This window comes from Barbatula barbatula (assembly GCF_947034865.1).
Source record: "Barbatula barbatula genome assembly, chromosome: 1".
Classification (NCBI taxonomy): Eukaryota; Metazoa; Chordata; class Actinopteri; order Cypriniformes; family Nemacheilidae; genus Barbatula; species Barbatula barbatula.
In genome coordinates this window covers 27,446,874-27,470,012 of record NC_136766.1, presented here as the reverse complement: position 1 = coordinate 27,470,012, position 23,139 = coordinate 27,446,874, and the positions used below count along the sequence as shown (strand labels likewise).

General features: G+C 36.6%; 2 protein-coding genes across 6 annotated transcripts in view; one reads left to right on the top strand and one right to left on the bottom strand.

Moving 5' to 3' along the window:
• Window positions 1-842, bottom strand: part of mllt3 (MLLT3 super elongation complex subunit) — a 37,069-nt gene extending 36,227 nt beyond the window's left edge. For all 3 annotated transcript variants that reach the window (XR_013787258.1, XM_079466591.1, XM_079466592.1), the window contains exon 1: window positions 782-842. The gene's annotated coding sequence lies outside the window, so the exon portion shown is untranslated. The remainder of the gene's footprint in view (window positions 1-781) is intronic.
• focad (focadhesin) overlaps window positions 1-23,139 on the top strand; it is a 39,769-nt gene that overhangs the window by 404 nt on the left and 16,226 nt on the right. For 2 of the 3 annotated variants that reach the window (XR_013787255.1, XM_079466565.1), the window contains exons 2-19: window positions 1,851-1,924; window positions 2,021-2,095; window positions 2,647-2,801; window positions 6,728-6,826; window positions 8,797-8,898; window positions 9,084-9,294; window positions 10,720-10,926; window positions 11,886-11,973; window positions 12,244-12,434; window positions 14,210-14,470; window positions 17,497-17,601; window positions 18,111-18,212; window positions 18,576-18,706; window positions 20,670-20,796; window positions 20,872-21,006; window positions 21,134-21,184; window positions 21,916-21,999; window positions 22,082-22,223. Coding sequence is in view for 2 of the 3 variants with exons in the window: in XM_079466565.1 (XP_079322691.1) it covers window positions 1,868-1,924; window positions 2,021-2,095; window positions 2,647-2,801; window positions 6,728-6,826; window positions 8,797-8,898; window positions 9,084-9,294; window positions 10,720-10,926; window positions 11,886-11,973; window positions 12,244-12,434; window positions 14,210-14,470; window positions 17,497-17,601; window positions 18,111-18,212; window positions 18,576-18,706; window positions 20,670-20,796; window positions 20,872-21,006; window positions 21,134-21,184; window positions 21,916-21,999; window positions 22,082-22,223 (2,323 nt within the window). In the remaining variant the exon portion in view is untranslated. The remainder of the gene's footprint in view (window positions 1-1,850; window positions 1,925-2,020; window positions 2,096-2,646; window positions 2,802-6,727; window positions 6,827-8,796; window positions 8,899-9,083; window positions 9,295-10,719; window positions 10,927-11,885; window positions 11,974-12,243; window positions 12,435-14,209; window positions 14,471-17,496; window positions 17,602-18,110; window positions 18,213-18,575; window positions 18,707-20,669; window positions 20,797-20,871; window positions 21,007-21,133; window positions 21,185-21,915; window positions 22,000-22,081; window positions 22,224-23,139) is intronic. The other variant, XM_079466564.1, reaches the window with a different exon arrangement.

Sequence of the window (23,139 nt, the reverse complement as noted above, 5' to 3'; positions counted from 1 at the left end):
TACCTCTGGCTTTATACAATGCAGATCAAAGCAGCTTTTCACTAAAGTTAATCAACTATTAAAAGTGTCTTAAAGGGAATCATATGGTTTATAGCTTTAGTTATAGCTGTATGTTTTGTAGTAGAAATAAGAATGCTACACTTGGGTATAAGAACTGCCATATTAACTGAGCATGATAAATACACAGAACTTCAAAGTTAAGAACATACATAGAAAAGAATGGACGTATAAACAATCACAGCAGTGCCATTTAAACAAAAATACCAGGTATACTGTATACAGGTGGACAACGTGGTCTAGCCAGTCATTGTAACACAGTGTAACTTAAACAACGATGCATTATTGTGGACACACAAGCAGTGCAGAGCAAGCAGTTCGTTGACAAAGCTTTTGTGTGTGTGGGCCAGTAACCACTGAGTGGAAATCCATGGAATATTTTCTGTTCTATGCTTTGCTGACAAAAGCTCAGCTTGTGTTTCAAAAACGGTCCCATAAATCAAACATTTGGTTTGTTAACATATTTACACAACATAGTTCTGGTTGACAAAAGACTGTTTTGATTATAAAATAAAATAAAAGTGTTTTCATTATTTGATTTATTTCAAACGTAGAAGTTTAAATAACAGAAAAAGAACAAGTTATGATTAAATATTGAATCATATAAACTATGTTCAATTATTCTCATCTGATTTACAATGTTTTTTTAGTGAATGTTGTAAATTAGAATATACAGCAACATGATAATCCAAGCTAGCATTTGCATCTAAATTTTGATTCTTACCTGATCTCCATGAGCCACTCAAAACTGTCACTCTGTATGGTAACACAGCAGGTATTTTATCACAGCCACACAGTGCTGGCTTGTCATATCAGTCCCTGGAGGGGTGGGGCCTAGTCTTGTATAGTCTCTCTCCCTCTTTCTCTCATGTGTCCATGGTATAAACCTGAATCTTCAAGGGATAGTTCACTCAAAAATGTAACATTTACTTACCCAGATATTGTTCCAAAGCTTTACACATGTCTTTTTTCTGCTAAACACCAAGGAAGATAATTGGAAGAATGTCAGTAATCAAACAGATCTCATTCCCCCTTTACTGCCATAGTATGGAATGAGATCTGTTTGATTTCTGACATTCTTGCAAATATCTTCCTTTATGTTTAGCAGAACCAAAAAAATGTATACAGGTTGGAAATTATAAGAGGGTAAGTAAATTAGGACAGAATTGCAATTTTTGGGTGAACTATTCCTATCAGTGTCAGTCACACAAACTACTGATTATCTTATTACGTTTGCCTGGCATTCGTATGAGACAACCTCACATGCCAAAACCGATGGTCCGCAACTGGACAGACATTGATGCTTTGGCAAAAGGGACTTGTGAATAATGCATCTCATTGATGTGGTTGCCAGTACCATCTGTCAAATGCTTCTAACCTCTGAATTTAGATGCAAGGCGGTGTCTCAAGCCTTTATTTAGTTTGACCTGAGATTACATTAGTTTACGGTTGGGTTATTCTAATTTTACTGTAATAGATTATATCCCTTAAGGTTTTAGTCATGTCTTGGCTCCCAAACACAAGCACTTTTGTGTTCTTTCCAAATAGTGTAAGATAATTGTTTTTGTGTGTTATTGTGCACCTTCACCAAATTAGTTAAACATATTTGATGACATCACATCACTTGAAATCCCTCCTTATCTTAATAGCATTTTAACCACTTGTCATCTCTATCCTTCTCCCCACTGTGTCCATCTAATTGCTCATAGTCCTGCCCTACATGATCTTGTACATTACTCTGTTATTCTGTTAAATTTCCTAATTTCAATATTAACCTGCATGTTTGTTTTTAGTAGGAAACTTTCTGAAGATGACTGAAAACTTAAATACAAGATTTGGATTCCCATGCACACTCATTCAAGCTCAGGTGAAACACTTTATCTTAAGGATTTTGTATAAAAAAACAAAAGTATATAAAAGAATACATGTGATGTTTTAACCTATTTTTTTATTCTTCTTCTAGGCTGTCAGGTCCCTGGTCACTTCAGTACTTAAGGAGAAAGGCCTAAATGAGAAGATTTCTCAAACCAGCACTAAAGTAAGTACTTTTTCAATCTTTTTTGTTTCGTTTTTTAACACTATACAAACGTTTGAACAAAATTCAAACAACAGAACATTTATAATTGAATCAAAATGTTAAACAAATATCTTTAAGGTTTTAATTATATACAGTATGTAAGTTTATATTTATAAAGAAATAAAACTAGAAAAAAAATCTAAACTAGAATTGCTTTTGGATCACTGTTTACAATGCACGAAATGGTACAATGTTTACAATGTACCTCCCCAGTCCTAAAAGATGTCCTTAAATGAAACTGCTAATTTACTTGTGTAACTTGTAAACATCATTTACATTTACGCATTTGGTAGACGCTTTTATCCAAAGCAACTTACATTGCATTATCCTATACATTTGTTTCTAAGTATGTGCAATCCCCTGGAATCCAACCCACTACCTTGGCATTGTCAACGTCATGCTCTTACCACTGAGCAAAGCTTGATAAATACATGACCAACACACATTGCCCAATGTGCTTTATGTAAAATACTAAAATAATACAGGAACACAAAAATGTTGTGCTTGAACAGGGCAGAGCGCTGGAAACTCTATGGGAGCAGTGCAGCAGTGATGATACTGTCGTCCGCTCAGCCTGCTGTGATGCTCTTGTGCTGCTTGTGGACCAGGAACATGCCGATCTGCAATATGTCCTCAACACCACCCTCAACCTTTTGCCCTCTGCAAGGTAGGCCCTTGTGAAGAACCATGTAATAGCCTTAAACGGAGGAACTTACGAAAGCCGTAAAGTGCCCAAGAAAACAACAAATCGCAAAACGAACAACAAATCTAAAAGCCAAAAAACATCCTGAATCACAATTACAAATCTGAAAACACAACACTAAATCTGAAAACACATTATCAAACCATAAAGCACAACAACAATTCCAGAAACAAACAACAAGTCAGAAAACACGACGACAAATCTGTGAAACTGGAAAAGGTAGGTCTTTTGTGTGACCGGGGTAGTTACTCCTGATTGGACGGAACCCCTGTCAATCAAGATAAACAGGAAGTACAGTTCTGTAGCTAGCGGTACAGAATAATAATAAGAAAGAAGTAGCTGGCGGCAGTCTTCACAAATATAGAATGTTCTGTTATACCTTATTGTGGGTTCAAATTTGGTGTTTTACGTCTGCTCCGATATTTAAAAGCATATCTAGGATCACGCCATATGAATGTCCTTCTTGACTGTTTATGTAGATTGACAGGGGTTCCGTCCAATCAGCAGTTACTTCCCCGGTCACACAAAAGACCTACCTTTTCCTGTTTAACCGATTTGTCTTTGTGTTTTCTGACTTGTTATTTTGTTTCCGGAATTGTTGTTGTGCTTTATGGTTTGTTAATGTGTTTTCAAATTTGGTGTTGAGTTTCAGATTTGTAATTGTGATTCAGGATTAGTTTATAGGCTTTTAGATTTGTTGTTTGTTTTGCGATTTGTTGTTTTGTTTTGCACTTTACGGCTTCCGTAGGAACTAGTGTTACCTCACTGTCTTTGGCACAGAGCTATGTGTGATGCATGTCACACCCTAACCACCCTGCCGAGCTCTGATGGGATCTTATCTTAATACACAGACAACTATTAAATATGTGTCAGAGGGTCCTTTTAGCACAGTTGGTAGCTCCAAAGTGATCAGTTTGTTCTCAGGGAACACAAACTGTTGTAAAGTTGTATATCTTGAATGCACTGCCAGTTGATTTGGATAATAGCATCATCTAAATGCGTAAAATATCCGCCTTTTCTGGGGTGCTGCTGTAATAATGATTATGGGTTGAACTTTCAGTGGAAGTAATTCTGCAGTCTTGAGTGGCAGTAAATTATGTTTTTATTTATGTGTTGAATTGTGATACTGTTTGCTTCAAATGAAAAAGTGATTGTGAAACTCAGGAACATCATGTGCTGTTTCAAATGACAAACCTTAAAGTATGTGCTGCAATTGTAAATAAAAAGGGAAATGCTTATTTAAAGGAGAGATGTACAAATGTTGCCTGAAAATAAACGAAGACTTAACTAAAACGGAAATAAAAATAAATTAAACTTGTATAGCAATGCAAAAAGTTCAGTTCAGTGTGCAAAAAGATTTCAATGAAGAATTGCTGTGTGAGATAGCTGGAGATAGCTGGCTTAAATAGTGAAGTTTAAGCTAAAACTAGTTTAGAAACAACTGTTTATTTCTTGCCAGAATAGACAAAGCATGGCGATGAGTTAGGACCTCCATGCACAGTTATAAAGTGGAGACAGTGGTATAACGGATCAGGGGTTTGATTCCCAATAAATGCGTCTGCATAATCCCTAAATCCCTAACAGTGAAAATGCTGTAATGTTAGCATAGTTGAAAAACCTTTTAAACATTCTTGCATGATGCATGCCTCATCATTAACACACAGGTGTGCACACTGAAAACACACTACTCAGATTTCTAAAAGCATTTAATTGTCAGTCATGACTGTGTTGGTCACAAGGAAGAAAAACCTTTGATTCTGAGCGATTTATTTTGTAGAGTTCAACTCTACAAAAGAGGATTTTTTAAATATACATTGTAGAAAAGACTTAAACTGTATCCAGAGCTGCTTCCTTCTAATGTAAAACTTAATTCCATAAAAGCACAAAAATATTCATAGCCTGTTTGCACATGATGTCAAATCATTTGAAATGCAGAAGGAGGCAAGGAAGTAATTTTCTACACAGGAATTACCATAACAAAATCAAAATGTGCCTACAGACATTTGTTAAAATTGTATCTCTTTCTTTGTAATAGTGTCCAAACCAGTTCAGTACGTACTTTCCTTCAGCGCTTCCATACTTTTCACCTTCGCAGAAATGTCCAGCTCTTACTTAGAATTTGGCGGCTCCTCAGCTCCTGTGGCATCATGGGATAGAATAGTGTCCATACCAGGCACACACATAAAGCAGTAAGCCATACGGGTATTTCTCGCCTGCTTTTTTTGTATACTGATGTTAGGGACATACTGATGAGTATGATATGATAGTAGGTGATTTCGGTTGCAGAGTTCTTAATCTTAGGAGTTTACCTCTTGGATTCAAAACACAGGAGAGGATGCACATCTGCATATTCAGATATCTAAAAAAAACATCTGAAATGCAGTTTCTTCCATTAACCTACTTGTGTTTCATACACACACACATGCACACATATGGCTGCTGCTGTCATCACTGTCACACAAAGCTGCTGCCCACACATTGTACCCTTTTCAGCACCCAGAGCTGAATTTTAATGTTTTAACACATGACAAGTGATGTTTTATTTAATGTATTATCATAGCTTAGTTGGTTCAGTTCAGTTATTTTTGCTCTGCTAAAGCAAAGGGAAATATTGTATCGTTATGCATTGGGGGTATCCTTTTATTCAGAGCGACAGTGTATTCAAAGATGCACATTTTATAAGTATGTGTGTTCCCTGGAAACTAAACTCCTGTCCTGACCTTTGACTAAGTCTGAAGTTTTTTTTTGTTTGTATACATGCATGTATATGCCTGCATGGTTGTTGTGCATTGAGCCAGTCTCAAAAGAGCAGACAAATAAAACTGAATTAATAGAATAATGTCGTGTTAAGCCGATTAAAAAAGTGAAAAGTATGAAGACAATCATTTTATTTAAAGGCCATCAACCACAAAATATTGTATGTATTTTCTGCAAGATCTTAGCTTGCGTGATTTCAAATGCATTGCATTTCAGGTACGGTGTGATATACAGTGAGGTCCACTTATAACCAATGATTTGTTATACATATGCTGAATAACTGGGAAGTTATGGCTTTATTATGCACAGTTCGTGCCAGGCTCATGCAGGGAGCCAAGATGAAAGCTGGAAAAAAGGATTTTCTTTCACAGAGGAGATGTGCCTTTCCTCTTAGTAAGCTATACAGTAATCAAAACCATAGGTACAGAGAGACGAACCGTGCAGCAGTACAGAGCGCAAAGAAGGTTAGAAATAAAACACAGCACATGTTGCCAAGCATTGGTGATTTATAATGTATGAAAAATGCTTTACTTGTTAGGAGCAATTGCATCCATTGTTCAAAATGTCCTGCTACCAAACTACTCTTAGTATTGCAGTATGGAGTGTGCAAAATGTGCACTGTACGTAATTTCTTTTTGTGTAAAAAAACCTGGGTACCAAACCAGAGCATGTTTTGCATCCCACAATGCAATGGGTCATCTGCCTTTCTGTTTCTAATATGCTGAATAACTCCTAGTAAACATGAACTATAGTTGTGCTATAACATACTATAAAGCATGCACTTTGTTCTCTCCCATCTAGTTAATTTTAGGTGGGTAGTATCGTCTCAAATGCAACACTGCACAGCTTTATACTGACCAGGAGTGTAAGTGGATTCCCAGATGAAGGCAAAAGACGTCAAAAGCATACCGCAATGCAATCAATTTGTACATTTTACTCTGTACATTTGACTTTTTAGGTACTTGACCTCAGTTATTACAATATTGAAACGCAAACTTTTCTTTGCAGTGAACTTTGCTTGCCCAGTACCTGATAGCCCTGCCTCTCCTTCTCTACATAAGCAATGCGACCATTAAGTGTGTAAAGTGTGCATGCAGCGTTTTCATATGTTTTGATGATTCTTGTCTGAACAGGAATGTTCAAGGACTCATAAAAGTGGTGGGGAGGTTGTTACAAATTCAAGCAAGTCGACGAGATAATGGAGTGAACTTCACCTGTCCATATTCAATCAGGCAAGTGCCCTTTTCCACTTTGACCGTGTTTACAACTGCTGTAGTTCCATGTCTACACCAGACGCGAACAGTTTTTGAGATAACAATGGACCTCTCACAAAATACCTTTTGAAAAATCCACGTTTGGGTCACTCTTGAAATCAAGTTTTACTTCAAGATTAAACTTTCTGGCTGTAACATAGAGCTACAATTGTTTTTTATCATTGATGAGGATTTTAGTCATATTTCGTTTATTTCTATGTCTGCTGTATCAGCTTATTTATGACAATTTTGAACTGTAATAGTACAATGAGCTAAGTGACAATGTGTGTTATATCTCACCACCTCTGCTGAGGTCCTCCCTGGTGAGAAGATGAATGGGTGGAGGACTCTGTGCTGCCCTGGGATTGGTGCTTGGCCTTTAGCTGGGGCGGGCATCGAGGGAGGGCTTGCGGATTAATGAGAGATGCCCACTGATGCTCATTGTGTCCATCTGCTCAAAGCTCCTCTGCAATCTGCTCTGGGGTCACAAGGCCACTTACTGTAGACATTCAACAGAAATTGGCAGTGGAGTTTATGCATTAGTATAAATAAATTCTTCTTTGGCCTCTGAGGGAAGACCAAAGTGATTTTGTGTTTAATTTTTAAGATTTTAAAAGTGAAAATGTCAGAATATGGGACTCCAGCTGTACAAATACATCTACTGATGCTACTGGACACATCTTCAGTGATGTGATGATTTAGTGACCGTCCTGATAACTAGTCCTAGAAAGACATTAAGCAAACAATTTTTATCAAAATATTTTGCATAATTTAAATACCTATTTATATAAAGTAGTGATATTTTATATAAAGATAAACTAGTGTTTATGTTTTTAATGTCTCTTAGTTAATCCCTCTCACTCTAAATATTCACTACGTCAGTATGCAATTGTCTGCCAGACATGTTGAAAACCACCTGATGGATGAACCCTGATAATGTTATTGCTGCACCAGTTGGCAGAGAGACAACAAGACATAGATGAGTTTGAACGTTTGATATGTAAGATGCCTGTGGAAGGAATGGATAGCTCGAACGTCTAGCTAGATAACCCATACCATATATTTATTTGTTGAAGGACTGATTACCACTTAGAAAATGTTCATGCTAGCTATATAAAATATGTTCCTGCTTGCAATTGGTGCACACAAGCAACGTTTCTGAGCAATCTTAAGATGCGAGTGATTTTTAGGACCTAAATTTGTTTCTAAGCATTAAGGTTGAACATTAATCATCAGCGCAGCACAGAAGGGGCAGACAGGCAATACACAATAAAGCGCTATTTAAATGCCTCATTCATTCAACTAAACCTACAATTTACTGATACGGTGAAGATCACACTTTTGGAGTTTTTGACCTATTAACATTTTTATATCTGAATCCATCCATTCAAAAGTTTAGGGTCACTTCACTGAAATATTTCTCATAAATGTATTCATTTTTGTCAGTATGAAACTATATGGGAAGGTTTCCCGGATGGGGATTATTTTAAACCAGGACTATGCCTCAGTTAAATGACCGTATTTAAGTCTTTTTTTAAAACAAACTTTACAAAAAACATTACACAATCACACTGATAGATTTTAAGATATGTCAATTTAAGTTGTTTTCGATCAAGACACCTCTGACATTTAAATTGGACTGGGACTAGGCTTAAGCCCTGTCCGGGATACAGCCCCTATATCATTTATATGAGCTCAGGAATAGATGGGGACTTTATCAATACAGTTTAAAAATAGATTTTTCATGCTGGTTGAAGAAATAACCAGAGTTGCAAATTCTAGGCGAAGGGTGACAACTTTGAAGATGGTAAAATTTCTTATTTATTTTTGATGTTTTGAGAAAATTTTGTTTTTGTACTGGTAAGTAGGGTGACCCTAATATAGGCTCTATAAAGTAATAAAGTACAATATAGGAATATTATATTTTAATATATGTTTTCTGATCTTAGAAGCTTTCCACACCCCTACATCACAATAATGGAAAACCGTCCTGACTGTTGGCCGGCTCTGCTCCAGGAGATTGATGATTTCATTCAGCTGGCCACTGAAAGGTAGGAGATCTTTCTAGATTTAAGTGATCACAGCTTCTCACACACTATAAGACATTGTAGGTTTCTGAAAGCCTTTTTTACATTAAGATGAAACAAAAATATCAGAATCTTCTATTATGTCAAATGTATGTCTCTCAAAAGTGTCTTATAATAGACTTGTATTGTTGTTGTTGGGTGTTTTTCAGAGACGAGCCAGTGTTTGTTAAAATATTGGTTCCTTTTCTCCGCTACCTGTATTGCGAGCCGCAGAGGTTGTCAGAAAATGCCCTGCTTAGACACAGTCTCCTCAGGGTCCTGCTTCAGCCACGAGGGGCTTCCCAGTCTGGTGGGCCGACTGGCACTAGTGTGGGCCGCGAGCTGATTCGCAGCCTCTTTGACCTGTTTCCGTACATGCTGGTAAGCTGGAAGAGAGTATTAACTGTGCTTTACTAAAGTTGCTCTACTTACTAATAGGGATGCACTGATATGTAAATTTCGGAAGACAACGATAACCCATCATTCATTAACATTGGATCCTGATAACTGATACATTTTCAAATATACAGTATCTAAATATTAATATAAAATTCCTGTGAGGCGTTTCTGCTGGTGTACAATGTGTTTTTTCAATTGTTTCCACCGGAAATGCAACGTTTTTTGAAAAGGAGTGCAGCTAGCGTTTTTATTCAAACAATATGCTTTTCTTCCTATAATTTACACATTCATAAATACTGTATCTTCATACTGTACCTACATCAACAATGTTTTAATAATAGCAGTAAGTGAATGATCACGACAGAAAGACAGTTCTATACTGTATCTTAACCGTGAGCAGCGTGCAGCTGAAGAAGTTTAACAAGATGAAATGATTTATGATTTATCGGTTGAGCTGCACGATTCTGGTTAAATAGAGAATGACGATTCTTTTGTTTCTAATAGAGATTGCGATTCTCTTACGATTCTGAATGACGACGAAAAGTAATACATCACTTACTAGAGGTTCTGACAAAAAAAGTTTATTTAGGTAAGTTAATATTTAGGACAGATTTCATGGTTAACCTTTAATAACTATAGTGAGAACTTTTTACGATAAATACCATAGTGGTTTATTTTTTTAAAGTTTTACATCAAATGAAAAAGTTATACTTCCTAAAAACGTATTTATGCATTCAAATAACTTGCATTTACATATATTAAATATTTCTACAGTAAAACAATTTCTTAATTCATAAAGGTCTTTAGAAAGATTTTTTACATCTCAAAAAGTTTTGAATATCATTTCTCTTTTAATTACTTGAAATGTAGCAACGTTTGATTTTCATGAATGAATTTTCAGTTCCAGTATGCTTCTAAGGAACAGTTTCCTTTTAAAATATCAAGATTTGATTTTTCAAATAAAAAATTAAGAAAATTATGTGAAAGGATAATAATTGAAAACAGCTTCAACATTATGAAACGATGAATATAGATTCTATAATAACGTGGTTCAAAGTAATGGTCAGTAGATTTATAATGGATAATGTATCTATTTAGGATGTCACAATATGTTGTTTTAAATCATCAGAAATTCAGTTAATCTGCTTTCACACCAATATGCAGTGCACCAAATATTTCTTTTTATAATTCTGTCAAATGCAATAACACATTTATTATTCTAAATATTAGGAGATTTAAAACATAAGTGCATCCTCACAGAACATCTGACCAAAACCCCCACTTTCTGCTTAATATGTTTACCCTGCTTTAGTAATCTAAATAAAAAAATGCTGGTTGAATGAACTGCAATACTTAATTTTCACATGATACTTGGTTTATGTATATCCTCATGCACATGGCCCATAGGTGGACAGTGTAACAGCATTGGTGGAGTTCGGCTCATTTGTAGAGTCTCTGAGCTCTGCTTTGCTCACCGACCCAAGTATCTGGAAAAAGGAACTGCCCCAGCTTGCTCTTCAGCTCTTGTGTGCCTGTCACCTCAGTGTGCAACTGGGAGGAGAACTGATGTCTCTGCTTCACACACTGCACCAGCTAATACCTGCATATGTAGAGGTGAGTGCACACATGATGTTATTCGGGTAATGTGTTTTATTTTGATAGTACAGGGAAGAAGGAACAAGACACAGAGGTGATTTGGACATTCCAGAGCAATACTGTCACTTCATGTCTAGCACTTTGGTACCATGTAGTAGTCATACATTGGTTTTGATCATAACTAAACTGTCTGACTTCTGTGGAGCACTGGGTTTGTTAAGGAATGAAGTCAACATAAAAGCGCAATAAGAGTTGTCCACATGACTAAATGCTTGCCAGGTTGACCAGGCTAAAGACCAGCTTGCTTAGACTGTTATATAAACCAGCTAAGACGGTGCAGCAATGGGATAGGTCAGGTTGGTTGTTGTACTTTTGTTATTGGTAGATGTCATGTGTTGTTATGTCTCATGATTATTTATCAGTGTAAAATGTAAGTTAATATATTTTGGTTTGGTACATTTCTTTCTCGCATTCTAATGTGTTCCTGTAGGTCAGTTGGTAGAACATTGTGTCAGCAGCCCAGAGGCTGTGGGTTTTATTTCCACAAACGCATCATGACAAAAAAAGGAATATATACAGTAATTTAAGAATTTCAAAGTGTAACTTGTGTATTTTACAAATTTAACATGACATATGACAGTATGTTTACAACTTGTAGACAAGAGACAGTTTGGTCCACCTGCTAAGCCCAAATTTTATTATTCTGTTTTATATTTTTGCACAGTTTTGGGAATACATTAAACTGAATATAATAGTGGTCAGCAAATGTAATCGCAATTCAATCCAATTCTCTTTGGTTTTTTATATTCTGTTTGGTCAGATGGGGTTTTATTAGATACGTAACAATAGTAGCTTTTTTCATCTTTATAATGAAGAGTTACCAACGTTTATGGCCAGAGCAGATTGCATTTGACTTTCCCTCATGGATTGCCTTTGTGTCTTAAACAGTTGTCTGACTGTGCTCTTTCTCACTGTAGGAACTCTCATCTGAGCAGTTGATCATGGGCATCTCCCTGCTTCTTCTTAGAGCTTCCACCTCCCAGCAAACTGCTCTCCTAGAGCTAGGTAAAAACTCTAACCATCTGAATACTTCCTATTGATAGAGCTTGTAGATTAGAAGTTCGGTCCTGCCAATTTTATGTTCGAAGTAATTTGACGATAAAGGAAAATTATTAAGTGGTAACATACAGATAGTTCCTTGCAAAGTCTCTTTCAAAGTTTACACACATTATGCCGCCTCTATGTATGCTATTAACATGAATTATACATTAAATCTACCAACAACCAATAATACGCAGTATACAATACTTAAAAATGCCTTTTCTTGCTTCTTAGCGGTGAAGATTGTGCCACCTGGGATCTGTCCTCCACCAGGCTCTTGTGTGTTGGTGATGCCCTTGTTACAGGTCCTTTCCTGCTCCGCCCTTATGGAAGCTCTCACAGATGCTGAAACGCATACGAAGACTGTTAAACTGGCCAATTCACTCTTGCAGGCGATTCAGAGAAAACCATCTGATCAAAAAGAGGTACTACACATGATCCTCAATCTGTTTTGTCTTAAAACCAATTTCAGCTGGTTTAATTTTTATTTATGCATTTGAGAGATTACGATATTTTACCAGTCTGAGGAGAATAGTTTTGTTTTCAATTTGTAGTTTGCATCACGTGACAACAGCAACATCAGTGCAGTGCAATCTTTATGCTTACTGTTGTATAGTTATCATGTAAGCAGCGTATGTTTTGACATGAACTATAAATGAAAAATGCAGAATAGGTATTTATACAGAAAAGTTAATGCACAGTGAACTACCACTAAAATTACACAACTCTTTTCAAAACTTGATTCTGATTGGCTAGTTTGCGATAGTTACTAGTTTCAACAAAAGCTAGACCACTACCCGTTGAGAGAAGAGAGAGGGCTAGTTTTTTTATTCGTCTGTCAAGTATTCATAGAAGAGTTGAGTTTCTTCTGTACAGCTATACTTCAATAATTCATTAATTATGGAAAATGAATAAAAACATAAAAAAACATGTTTGGCATCTTGTAAACCAAGATTTCATGAGAATCCCAATTAATCACAAATATGAGATTTTATTTACAGATGTTTAAAGCCACAATATGAAATAATTTTGTTGTGAAATATAAAAAAATCACTTGCACAGTGTGATACATTTCATGCAGTTGTGTATTTACATTATCCCAAATGTTCCCAAGAATGTGACAATCCAGAGAAATTCCTATTTAAAATAGTGGTCCGTTCCTTGTCTCCTTTGTATTTGTCGCATATCAGTGACTTACTATCTCTCAGTTTCCGGTTTTAGAAACTACGGCAACATTGAAATGCTGAAGTGTTTATACAGCAATGGGATGCAGCATCTGTTGTTCTTGTCATGATCCTGCCTTCTCATGTCTTGATTTCCTAGTCTATTGGCAGGATCATGACAGGTCCACGTGTTTTGTGTGGAGAGAAACATATTATTGTCAGTTATGACATAATATGTGTTCTCTCCGGTCTCGTCTCTGGCCCCGCCCCTCTCGTTTCCTTGTTCCTTGCTTCCCCTGAGTGTTTCATTACCCACACCTGTCCCTTGTTAATTATCCTCTGTTAGTTTCCCTATTTAATGCCCTCATGTCTATTGTCTTGTGCTCGTTCGTTACACTTGTACCTGTAACTCGTGTCAAGTTTAGTGTGTCTGTTCATGTTTCATCGACTTGTGCCTTCTTCCTTGCCTTTTTACAAACACAAAAGGCATGATACTGTCACAACCCTGTCCACAGAGCTAGGAAACTACTGACAAGGACAGGTTCATGACACACGATTACTCTTTGGCGAGTGAAGGAAACCTCTAGATGGTGAAAACGACATGTGCCATAATTCCACTCTCCTACATAACGTCATTTAGCTTAGCCTTTTTTTGTTGTTTCGAAAGTGCGCCATCTAGCTGCCTAAATTTACCTATTGTGGCTTTAAACCAAATAGTATTTTTGTCTTGTTTGAACATTGTGTCTTGAAAGCGTTTCGTTACAAACAAGTTAATCAATTGTTTTGAATCAATATTTCCCGTCCAATAATTTGCTCATGAGGTAAGTAGTCGTGTAATAAGCAGGATAATGTACAGGCAGCCAGTGGTTATCGCAAAATAAATCCCTTCGGTGGGAAAATAACTCATAATCGTTATCTTTGTGCCAGTTGAGCTACAGAAATTGAATTGTACAGTCATAAATACTAAACAGTACAGGGATATAAGGCGTACCCAAAAGAGGAGATTACCAAATACTTTGTTACATTTCTCTCTACAGAAGTCCACACAACTGAGCTTGCCTCTCAGCACCTGGTACAGTGAGCTTCAGGTGGCCACCAGTGTTCTACACCGCATTTCCAAGGACTCCATGTGTGCTGTGGAATGGCTTTACTCTCTGCAGTCTTCACTGTCTGTATGTGAGCACGTCCCAAATGCCGTTTGTCTTCTGATATCACATCTCATTGTCTCCAGTGATGGGGACCTCTGCCGGTTAGCACTGGACACAGCTGCTGCAATCGCAGAGACTGACCCCGCAAAGGTAAAGCTCAAGACTGTTGTTGTTTAGTGCTGTGCATATCATGTATTGCAATTCTGTTTTATTTAGTTAAATTTGGTGGCATAGCCTGGTGGTAAAGATCCTATCTGGTAACTGAAATGTCTCGGGTTCAAAGCTGGTATCACCATTGTTCAAATCCTCAAGTATACTGAAATCAACCAACCTGAAGTCATGTTGCTTGTTGAGAAGAGGAGAGTTACAGCATATACTTTTCTAATTTGTAAGTCGTGTAAGACTTTATGTCTTTTAGCGATCTACTAGGGATGTGTTTTTTGACTTGTGCCAATACCCTCAGCCATTTTGCAATGCGCTACTAACCACAAAATAATGGCATGACAAGCACCTAGGGTTGAGTCTTTATTCAGAAATGGTTTCTCTTCAAAAATACTGAAACGGTCCTTTCGGCTGTTTCTTAACTGAACTGGTTCTTTTAGTGAAAACATCTGACAAAAAAAATTAATTCTCATTAAAACACCAAGCAAATTTCTTTGCTTAAAATATTGAGGAATCCATAAAGTTCAAATATCAGAACCAGATTTGTTCATTTCCTAATGATTTCCATCCCTATAACCCACCAGTCACATTTCAGATAATTGGTCAGATATATTGGTCTCCATTGGCTTTCTGCATTCTTATTAACTGTTAACGATTTCCAAATCGCACAAAGGCTGTACTACAGTTCTCCAATCTAAACTGGTGCTTTTTAGAAAAGCTTTTTGGTAGTAATCCACAGGCTTTAGGCTTTTTTTCACTTTGCACATTAACAGCATTATGCTGTTCCTTGAACGGAATAACAAATATGCTTCCTTTCTAACCATTATCCAGATGTCAGTGTTACTAGGCAACATGTGCAGCCTTAGAAACTGGAATAGTAATTACTTCACCTAAATGAAGGTATATCATGGTACAATTACTATGACCTGTACTCCCCACTTACATTCATTTGATTCCTCCGCAGGGCTTACTTAGTCATTGAGATGAGAAAAGGTTGGTAACAAAGAACATCAAAGTGTGAGATTTGAGGGAACATGCACAGCCCCTTAAAGGGATGCTTCACCCAAAAATTCTGTCACAATTTACTCGCCTTCGAGTTGTTCCAAATCTGTATACATTTCTTTGTTCTGATGAACACCGAGAAAGATATTTGGAAGAATGCTTATGTCCAGACAGATTTTGCCCCCCACTGACTCCCATAATAGGAAAAAATACAACGGTAGTCAAAAGTGCCCCAGAACTGTTTGTTGTTGTACATTCTTCAAAAAATCTTCTTTTGTGTTCAATAGAACAAAGACATTTATACAGATTTGGAAGATGAGTAAATTGAGTAAAGTATCAGTATTAAATAAAACTCAACAAGACAAAATCTTAACTTGCAGGCCAAGTTTTACAATACAGTTATTATAAAAATCCTACTAATCTATAGAATAGAATAAATAATACTAATAGAATAGAACTGTCTGCTTATAATAAGTAGTTAACATAATTAACGCTACGTCAAAAATAACCTTGTTCTCAAGTTTACTACTACAGCTGTCGTCAGTGTTTTTGTTTTGCAATGGCAGCAGGTATGTGTTGGCAGAGACTGTATTCTGTCGATTGTGGCACTAAACAACACAACAAGATGATATTTTAAACTCCTTATGTATCCAAATCTGTGTTGGTTTTTATTGGCCACCTCCAGTTTTCCCTTTGTTTTGCCTCCCTCCGGCAAATGCTGTGACGTCGGTGCAAACGGGGTCCATAGTGGCCCCTCTTAAAGGGGTCAAATGATACGACCAAAACTAATATTATCTTTTGTTTTAGATGTAATGCAATGTGTATACACGATTTAAGGTTAAAAAACGCAGTATTTTCCACATACCGTGCATGTTTGTATCTCCTCTTTGCCCTGCCTCTCTGAAACGTGCAGATTTTTTACAAAGCTCATCGCTGTGCAAAGTTGAATACTGCATGCGTGTGACGGAAATGTAACCATGTTACTATTTATGTGTTATAACTTTTATAAATTTTAAACATGTTATTTAAGTTTTATATTCCCAGTGCTGTACATGCATACTGAGAAGTACATTTTAAAATGTATAAAAATCTGCAGCAGAGACCCAAGATGTTCTTAATAAAGAAGCATTAAACCATTCTCTTAACCATTCTCTAGTTTGTGTATTACAGAAATAAAATGGCTTCTTGTTCCAGGTAGACTGCATAGCGCTCTACTCCTCTTTCAACTCAGTTTCTAAGTTAATTCATTTTAATTCATTTGTTTATATAAGAAAATATCTTTCTGAAGAAGCGCTGAATGGATTTGGACACAGTTTTCATTGTTACTTATTAATGCTGGCAGCGTGCAGAAGACAAACCAACAGGCCTCAAAGCGCTTTATGTTACAGACATGAAATGCATTAGTAAGTGTAGCTCCTATTCAAGAATAATCCTCAGTTTGATTGTTTGGTCTTCCACACGGTCCTGAGTTTTTAACTGGTTTGTCAGTGATTTGGCTCACTGTATAGACTCGGTTTTCAAGCGTACCTTTCATTTTTGTTATGATTTACTTGGGGGAAAGATTGGCCTAAGGCCATTGTTTAGCTTCTAAAGTGTTTATGCTACAGAAAACAGCTTGAGAAAATAAGAAAGAGAGTAAAACTGGGTGTTAGTCATACGTTGGGGATTTTGGCAACTGTTGGATTGAACTTTAAATCTGAGGTTTCCTTTGCGCACTTTACCCGCTGCATGTGAAGGATGACTTGTGACAGTCTTGCTTACTTGCAGAAGCTTGAATGAGGTGGATGATGAATAAAAAGTTGTCTTTCCAAATCTCCCTCATTGGCCCCTCACTGGGATCAGCTCTGAGAGAACATGTCTCATTATGTTGTGCGTGGTGTCATGCATTTGGTTGCTAGTCAGGAGTTAGTATCTTGATTATCTCTTAATAATCTTGTTCTTGTTGCATTTCTCACAACCAAAAGTCTTTTACGAATTTGAATATTTTGCTTTTTATATCTCCAAAACTTTAGGTGCCTTGTCTACTTCCTGTCCTAATGTTTAAACTCGGCAGAGTATCTGATCCGGCTCTGTCTCACTCTGTTCTCTACACTATGCCAAGACTGGGAACCCACAAGGTACAGATATTAACATCAACATGACCTTGACCCTTAACCCATGTACAAATACAAATAATAAATATAAATGTTTTGCATGATATGCATGTCTGTTATTATTTATTATATTATATACTGTAAGAAGAACATTACATAAAATTATTGTTTGTTCATTAGAATTTGTTAAAGTTATAAATATTAATGTGCTGTAGGCCACTCACAATTAGGAACACCTTTTGTACCACTATTACAGCTCAGTTCCACTGACATAAATCTAATCCATTAGCATTGATTTGGAGCATTTCTGCTTCCGCTGTTGTTATAGTAACCGCTCACTTGCACTTTTTTGGCAGCCCTGGTCTTTAACCTGGCCGTTTTCTTGGGCGTTTTTGTTCATTGTTTGCGCTAACAATACTGTTTGTATGCAAATGTATCTTCATTTCTTTTTGAGCTAGCCCATAGTGTAAAGCAAAACATACATAACAGATATTTGACTTGCACCTCACATTGGCCGGATGGTTTTCTTTCAGTTCTGTATCCCGCAAGTTCTTCATGCACTCCAGACACTGGGAAGTTCACCTAGACTGAGGCCTATGGCTCTGCGGCTCCTGGTTCTCTTATGGAAAAAGCAGGTGTACTCAAACTAGACCAATTATTTGTTGTGTTTCTTCTCTTTGAACATGATGTATTGATTTGGATATTTTTTTCAACATCTTTTGCAGTGTTTTAATTTCGTACTTTATGATGTTGATCCATTACATTCTTAGACCGCTTTTTTACTCTATGCTTTTTTTGCCAGTTGATGTTTGTGGCAGCCTATAACTGAGTGGAACTTGACACAAAATAAAAAAAACCACTTCATTTTAGTTCACAGATACTTTTCATGGTAGCAGAATTGCCATTGTAATTGTCTGACACCAAGCAATACTATAATATCTTTTATATATCTTAGTTTAAACCTCTGTCTCATCCAAGATGTGGCTGTTTTATTAAAGGATCGTGTGTATCCAGACCTGCAGAGACTGATGACACAGCTAGATAGATCCTCAGTGGTCACGGGAAGAGACACTCAGTGGGAGCAGATATTGGCTAGTGCAGCCTGCGTCAGAGATATCTGCAGAGAGAGGTGTGTTTTACTTCAACACTGTGTCTATTACTGTCAAATCTGCTGTGAAACTGTCTTTCATTTAAATCTTTTGCTGTGCTGCCTCTTCCACATCAGACATAAGTGACACTTTTAATGACCTCATTGTCCTTTCACCTTCAAATTCCTAGTGTTTCTGAACATTGTTAACATTGTCACACTCTGTTAATGCTAATGCTACACATTTTGCCTCACATCATATACAATTTTGACTGTATCACCAACAACATTAGAAGGACCATATGAGTTGTTTCTCAATACAGCTTTTGGGTTATTTCTATACGTCGTTGCTGTCCGGAAATGGAAAAAACACTGTTCTTTTTTAAATAATTAAATACTGTGTTTTCAAAGTTTACAAGCACCTTTTAATACTTGTATTTGTTAGATATTTGAAAAACTCTGTGACAAACATAAACAGTGACTAATAATAATGATTTATGACAAAAAAAAAAAAATATGGAGATACAGCGGGTAAAATAAATATTGAACACGTCACCATTTTCTCAGTATATATTATTCAAGGTGCTTTTGACATGAATATTTCACCAGATGTCGTTAACATCCCAAATAATCCAAACAATTAAAAAAAGTTAAGTTAAGTTTTACGTAATAAAATACAATGACACTTACTGAAGTGTATTAAATACTTTGTACACATGCCTGTGTTTGTAATGACAGCTTCAAGACTCCTCCTGTATGCAGAAATTAGTTGCATGCATTGCTCGGGTGTGATTTTGGCCCATTCTTCCACACAAACAGTCTTCAAATCTTGAAGGTTCCGTTGGCCACTTCTATGAACTCAGATCTTTAGTTCTTTCCATAGATTTTCTTTTGGATTCATGTCAGGTGATTGGCTGGGCCATTCTAGCAGCTTTATTCTCTTTCTCTGAAACCAATTGAGGTCTATGTGCACTCTTCAGCCACAGCGTGAAAGGGTGCGTGCAGAGCCATTGAGCGAGCGAGTTGGGCCAACGGAAGTTACGTGTCACGTTATTCATGGAGCCTTCAGTTGGTCCAGGGAAGTTATGTTTTGTCATGAAATGTCTTTAAAGGGGTTAAAAGTTTACCTCAGTTGGTCTGTTTAGCCGCAGCTCCATGCGGTACTAGTTACTTCCGGGAATTATTGAGAGCCTCCATGAACCACAATTGCTGTGAAAAAACTGTTGAATTCATTGGAGTCAACAGAGTTGATGCCACTCCCTCAATGGCTTTGGGTGCGTGAACAGAGAAAAACTGTTCTGATTGGCTGGGTTTTGTGGTTGATTGTCGTGTCCCACCCCTTTTTGCGTTCGGTATGGACATACAAATTGCTCATCGCATGAATCTCATGGCAGCGCGTTTGGTTAGGATGTGGATCAAAGGGATACTTCACCCAAAAATGAAAATTCTGTCATCATTTACTCACCGCCCAGTAGTTCCAAATCTGTATACATTTCTTTGTTCTGATGAACACAGAGAAAGATGTTTGGGAGAATGCTTATAACCTGACTTAAACTTGATTTTGCTCCCATTGACCCCCAAAGTAGGAAAAATACATTTTTGTTCCGTTGAACACAGCAAACAGTACTGGGGCACTTTTGACAACTATTGTATTTTTTCCTACTATTGTAGTCAAGATCTGTCTGGTTATAAGAATTCTTCCAAATATCTTTCTCGGTGTTCATCAGAACAAAGACATTTATACAGATTTGGAACAAGTCGAAGGTGAGTAAAGGATGACAGAATTTTTGGGTGAAGTATCTCTTTAAGGGCTGGAGTTGAAAAAACCTGGGGTATATTACAATCTATAACAGAAAATTGTTTTTACATTTTGATATATAAAAGTGTAAAATGACATCCTTTATTTAAAAAATTGTTCTAACATTCTGTAAAATGTGCTTTTTTTAACAATGCACATTGTGGGAAGCACTATACAAATAAACAAAATAAATTGAAATTGTTTTAGGCCTTACCAGCATGGAGGAGACATGCTATCAGCCATCACTGAGACACTGTCACAGTTCTCCAGGAAGGATCAAGCTACCCCTGTTGCTCTCACACTGCAGGGCTTAAAAGAGCTCTGTAGGGCTGAGGTAAATTGCTTAAAATGAAACGTTCTTCTGTTTATTGCAATTATTGCAAATATTTCTCTTTTCTGTTCTCTTCAGGTAGTTGATATCATCTCTACATGGAGGGCTCTCTCTCCTAAACTATGCTGTGACACCAGACCTATGATTCTAAAGGCCACAGCGGATCTGTTGTCTTTGGTACCTGCTTTGAATGTAAAAACTGAAGAATATGAGGTAAGAGACCACCATTGTTTGTTTCCAATGTTATTGTGATTGAAATGCGGAAACACTATGAATTCAGACATTACCATATGCAATGTTTCATAAGAGACGAATTACGTTGTGCTTTGTGTCTTTACAGAAATTCAAAAGCGAGACAGTGAGTGTTCTGTGGGGCTACGCTCTTAGTCAGGTAAGCAGTGACATTTTAACATGTGTTTTGAAAAAGTACGTTTTTTTCTGCGCAAACATTCAAAAGGTTAGCGAGTTCAGATTTTAAAGGTCTTTTAGTGTGTTGCAGCCTTTAGACACACAATTCATCTCACAACCGCAAATATATATATTTTTCTCTTTCAGTAGTTTAGTTTTTATTTCTCTTGTAAATGAAATGTATGTTTAATTGCAAATCCATAGTGGCTATCAAATATCAAAACCATTCCTATTGCTAAGCATTATTTGGCCTAAACTGTTTTTCTGTCATTCATTGCAACACTCAAGTGACTTTGACCCACATTTTGAAAAACCCTGTTTTAAGCTTGGAAATTAAAATAGGAGTGTAAATGGAAGCATGGAAGTTATTATTAAATTGTTAAAGATTTGCATATTTTTATTTTCTGTACCATTTTGTTTCTTTTGGGCAGATTGGGAAAATATGCTTCGCCTGTGTATTTGTGTGGTTGAGGTATTGATAGAGCATTGTTGCATAAATATGCCTCTGTCGAATGTCGTATATATGCACATATATATTCTGCTATGTATGTCATCCACACAAAATGCCAAAACAAATAATTGCAGATATTTAGTTTTATTAACTATGGAAATGGATGAGATTACACAATAATATATTTAAATATGTGAATTTGACTCATTTAACTTAATTCCTTACATGGTAAACAGCAATATTCCTCTCTTATACTTGCATAGGACCCAGAGGTTGCAAGCCATGGTTTTAAAGCTCTTTCAGAGTACCCGGAGACATATCACACCATCCTGCATCTTCCAGAGCAGGTAAGACATTTGCAGGATAGCTTCAAAGTGTTTTTGTTGACATTTATATAATGGTGGCATAATTGTGATGGTTATCGTGCAGGCCAGACCTGAACCAAATCAATCTGACAATGAAGGCGAAACGAAGGACAATGAGAATGAAGAGGAGAAAGATGAAGATATTTCCGTGCCGGGATCATCATATATTAAGCTAGTTCGATTCACACCACAACCAGTTTTACCAGGTCACACAAATACCTTCAAGAACAGTTATTATCCATGTTAAATGGTTTCTAATCTTAGAAATTGAGTATTGTGTCTATTGCTGCATTCCAATGTGCCTGTTATAACATCCCCTAAAAGAATATACTTTTTATAATGGGAAAGTAGATGCAAGGACTAAAACATACTAACAGTGATTGCAGCCTATTTGACTACGTGTTTATTAACTTATTTCCTCCTTGCCTATCAACTTTTGTCATTCATTATTTCTTGTGTAAGGTTTATTATATAAACCTGTATTATTAGGTATAGGTACAGTATATGTAATATTATAGTATATTACATTTATTAATTCAATGAAGTGTCACCTTTTAGATTGAATAATTTAATGTAGAATCACTGAACTCTCTCGCAGCTCTGTAAAAACAATTTAATAAGCTTCATAAACATTTTAAGTTAAATCAAATTAGCTTTATGAGTCAATTAAACTTAAATTATATGAAACTGACTTAAAAAATCTAGTTGTATTTTACAACTCAAATTTTTAAGTCGGTTCAATATTATTAAGTTCAATTGACTCATCAAGCTAGTTTGATTTGACTTAAAAATTTAAGCCAGATGAAATTGGTGAATAATATGTGTGAGTTGTGGTAATATCAAGCATTAGAATGTGTATGGATCAGTACTTTTCACCAGAAACATTAGACAACCCTTCTTTTTTCGGAAGGGTTTTTGTATATTTACATTTACATTTATTCATTTGGCAGACGCTTTTATCCAAAGCGACTTACAAGTAGTTTTATACAGTGGCACATTACTGCAGAGCAATCAGGGGTAAGGTGCCTTGCCCAAGGGCACTTCAGTCATGACCTGCTGGCACTGAGATTAGAACCGGCAACCTTCTGATCACAAGCCCAACACTAACCATTAGGCCATTAG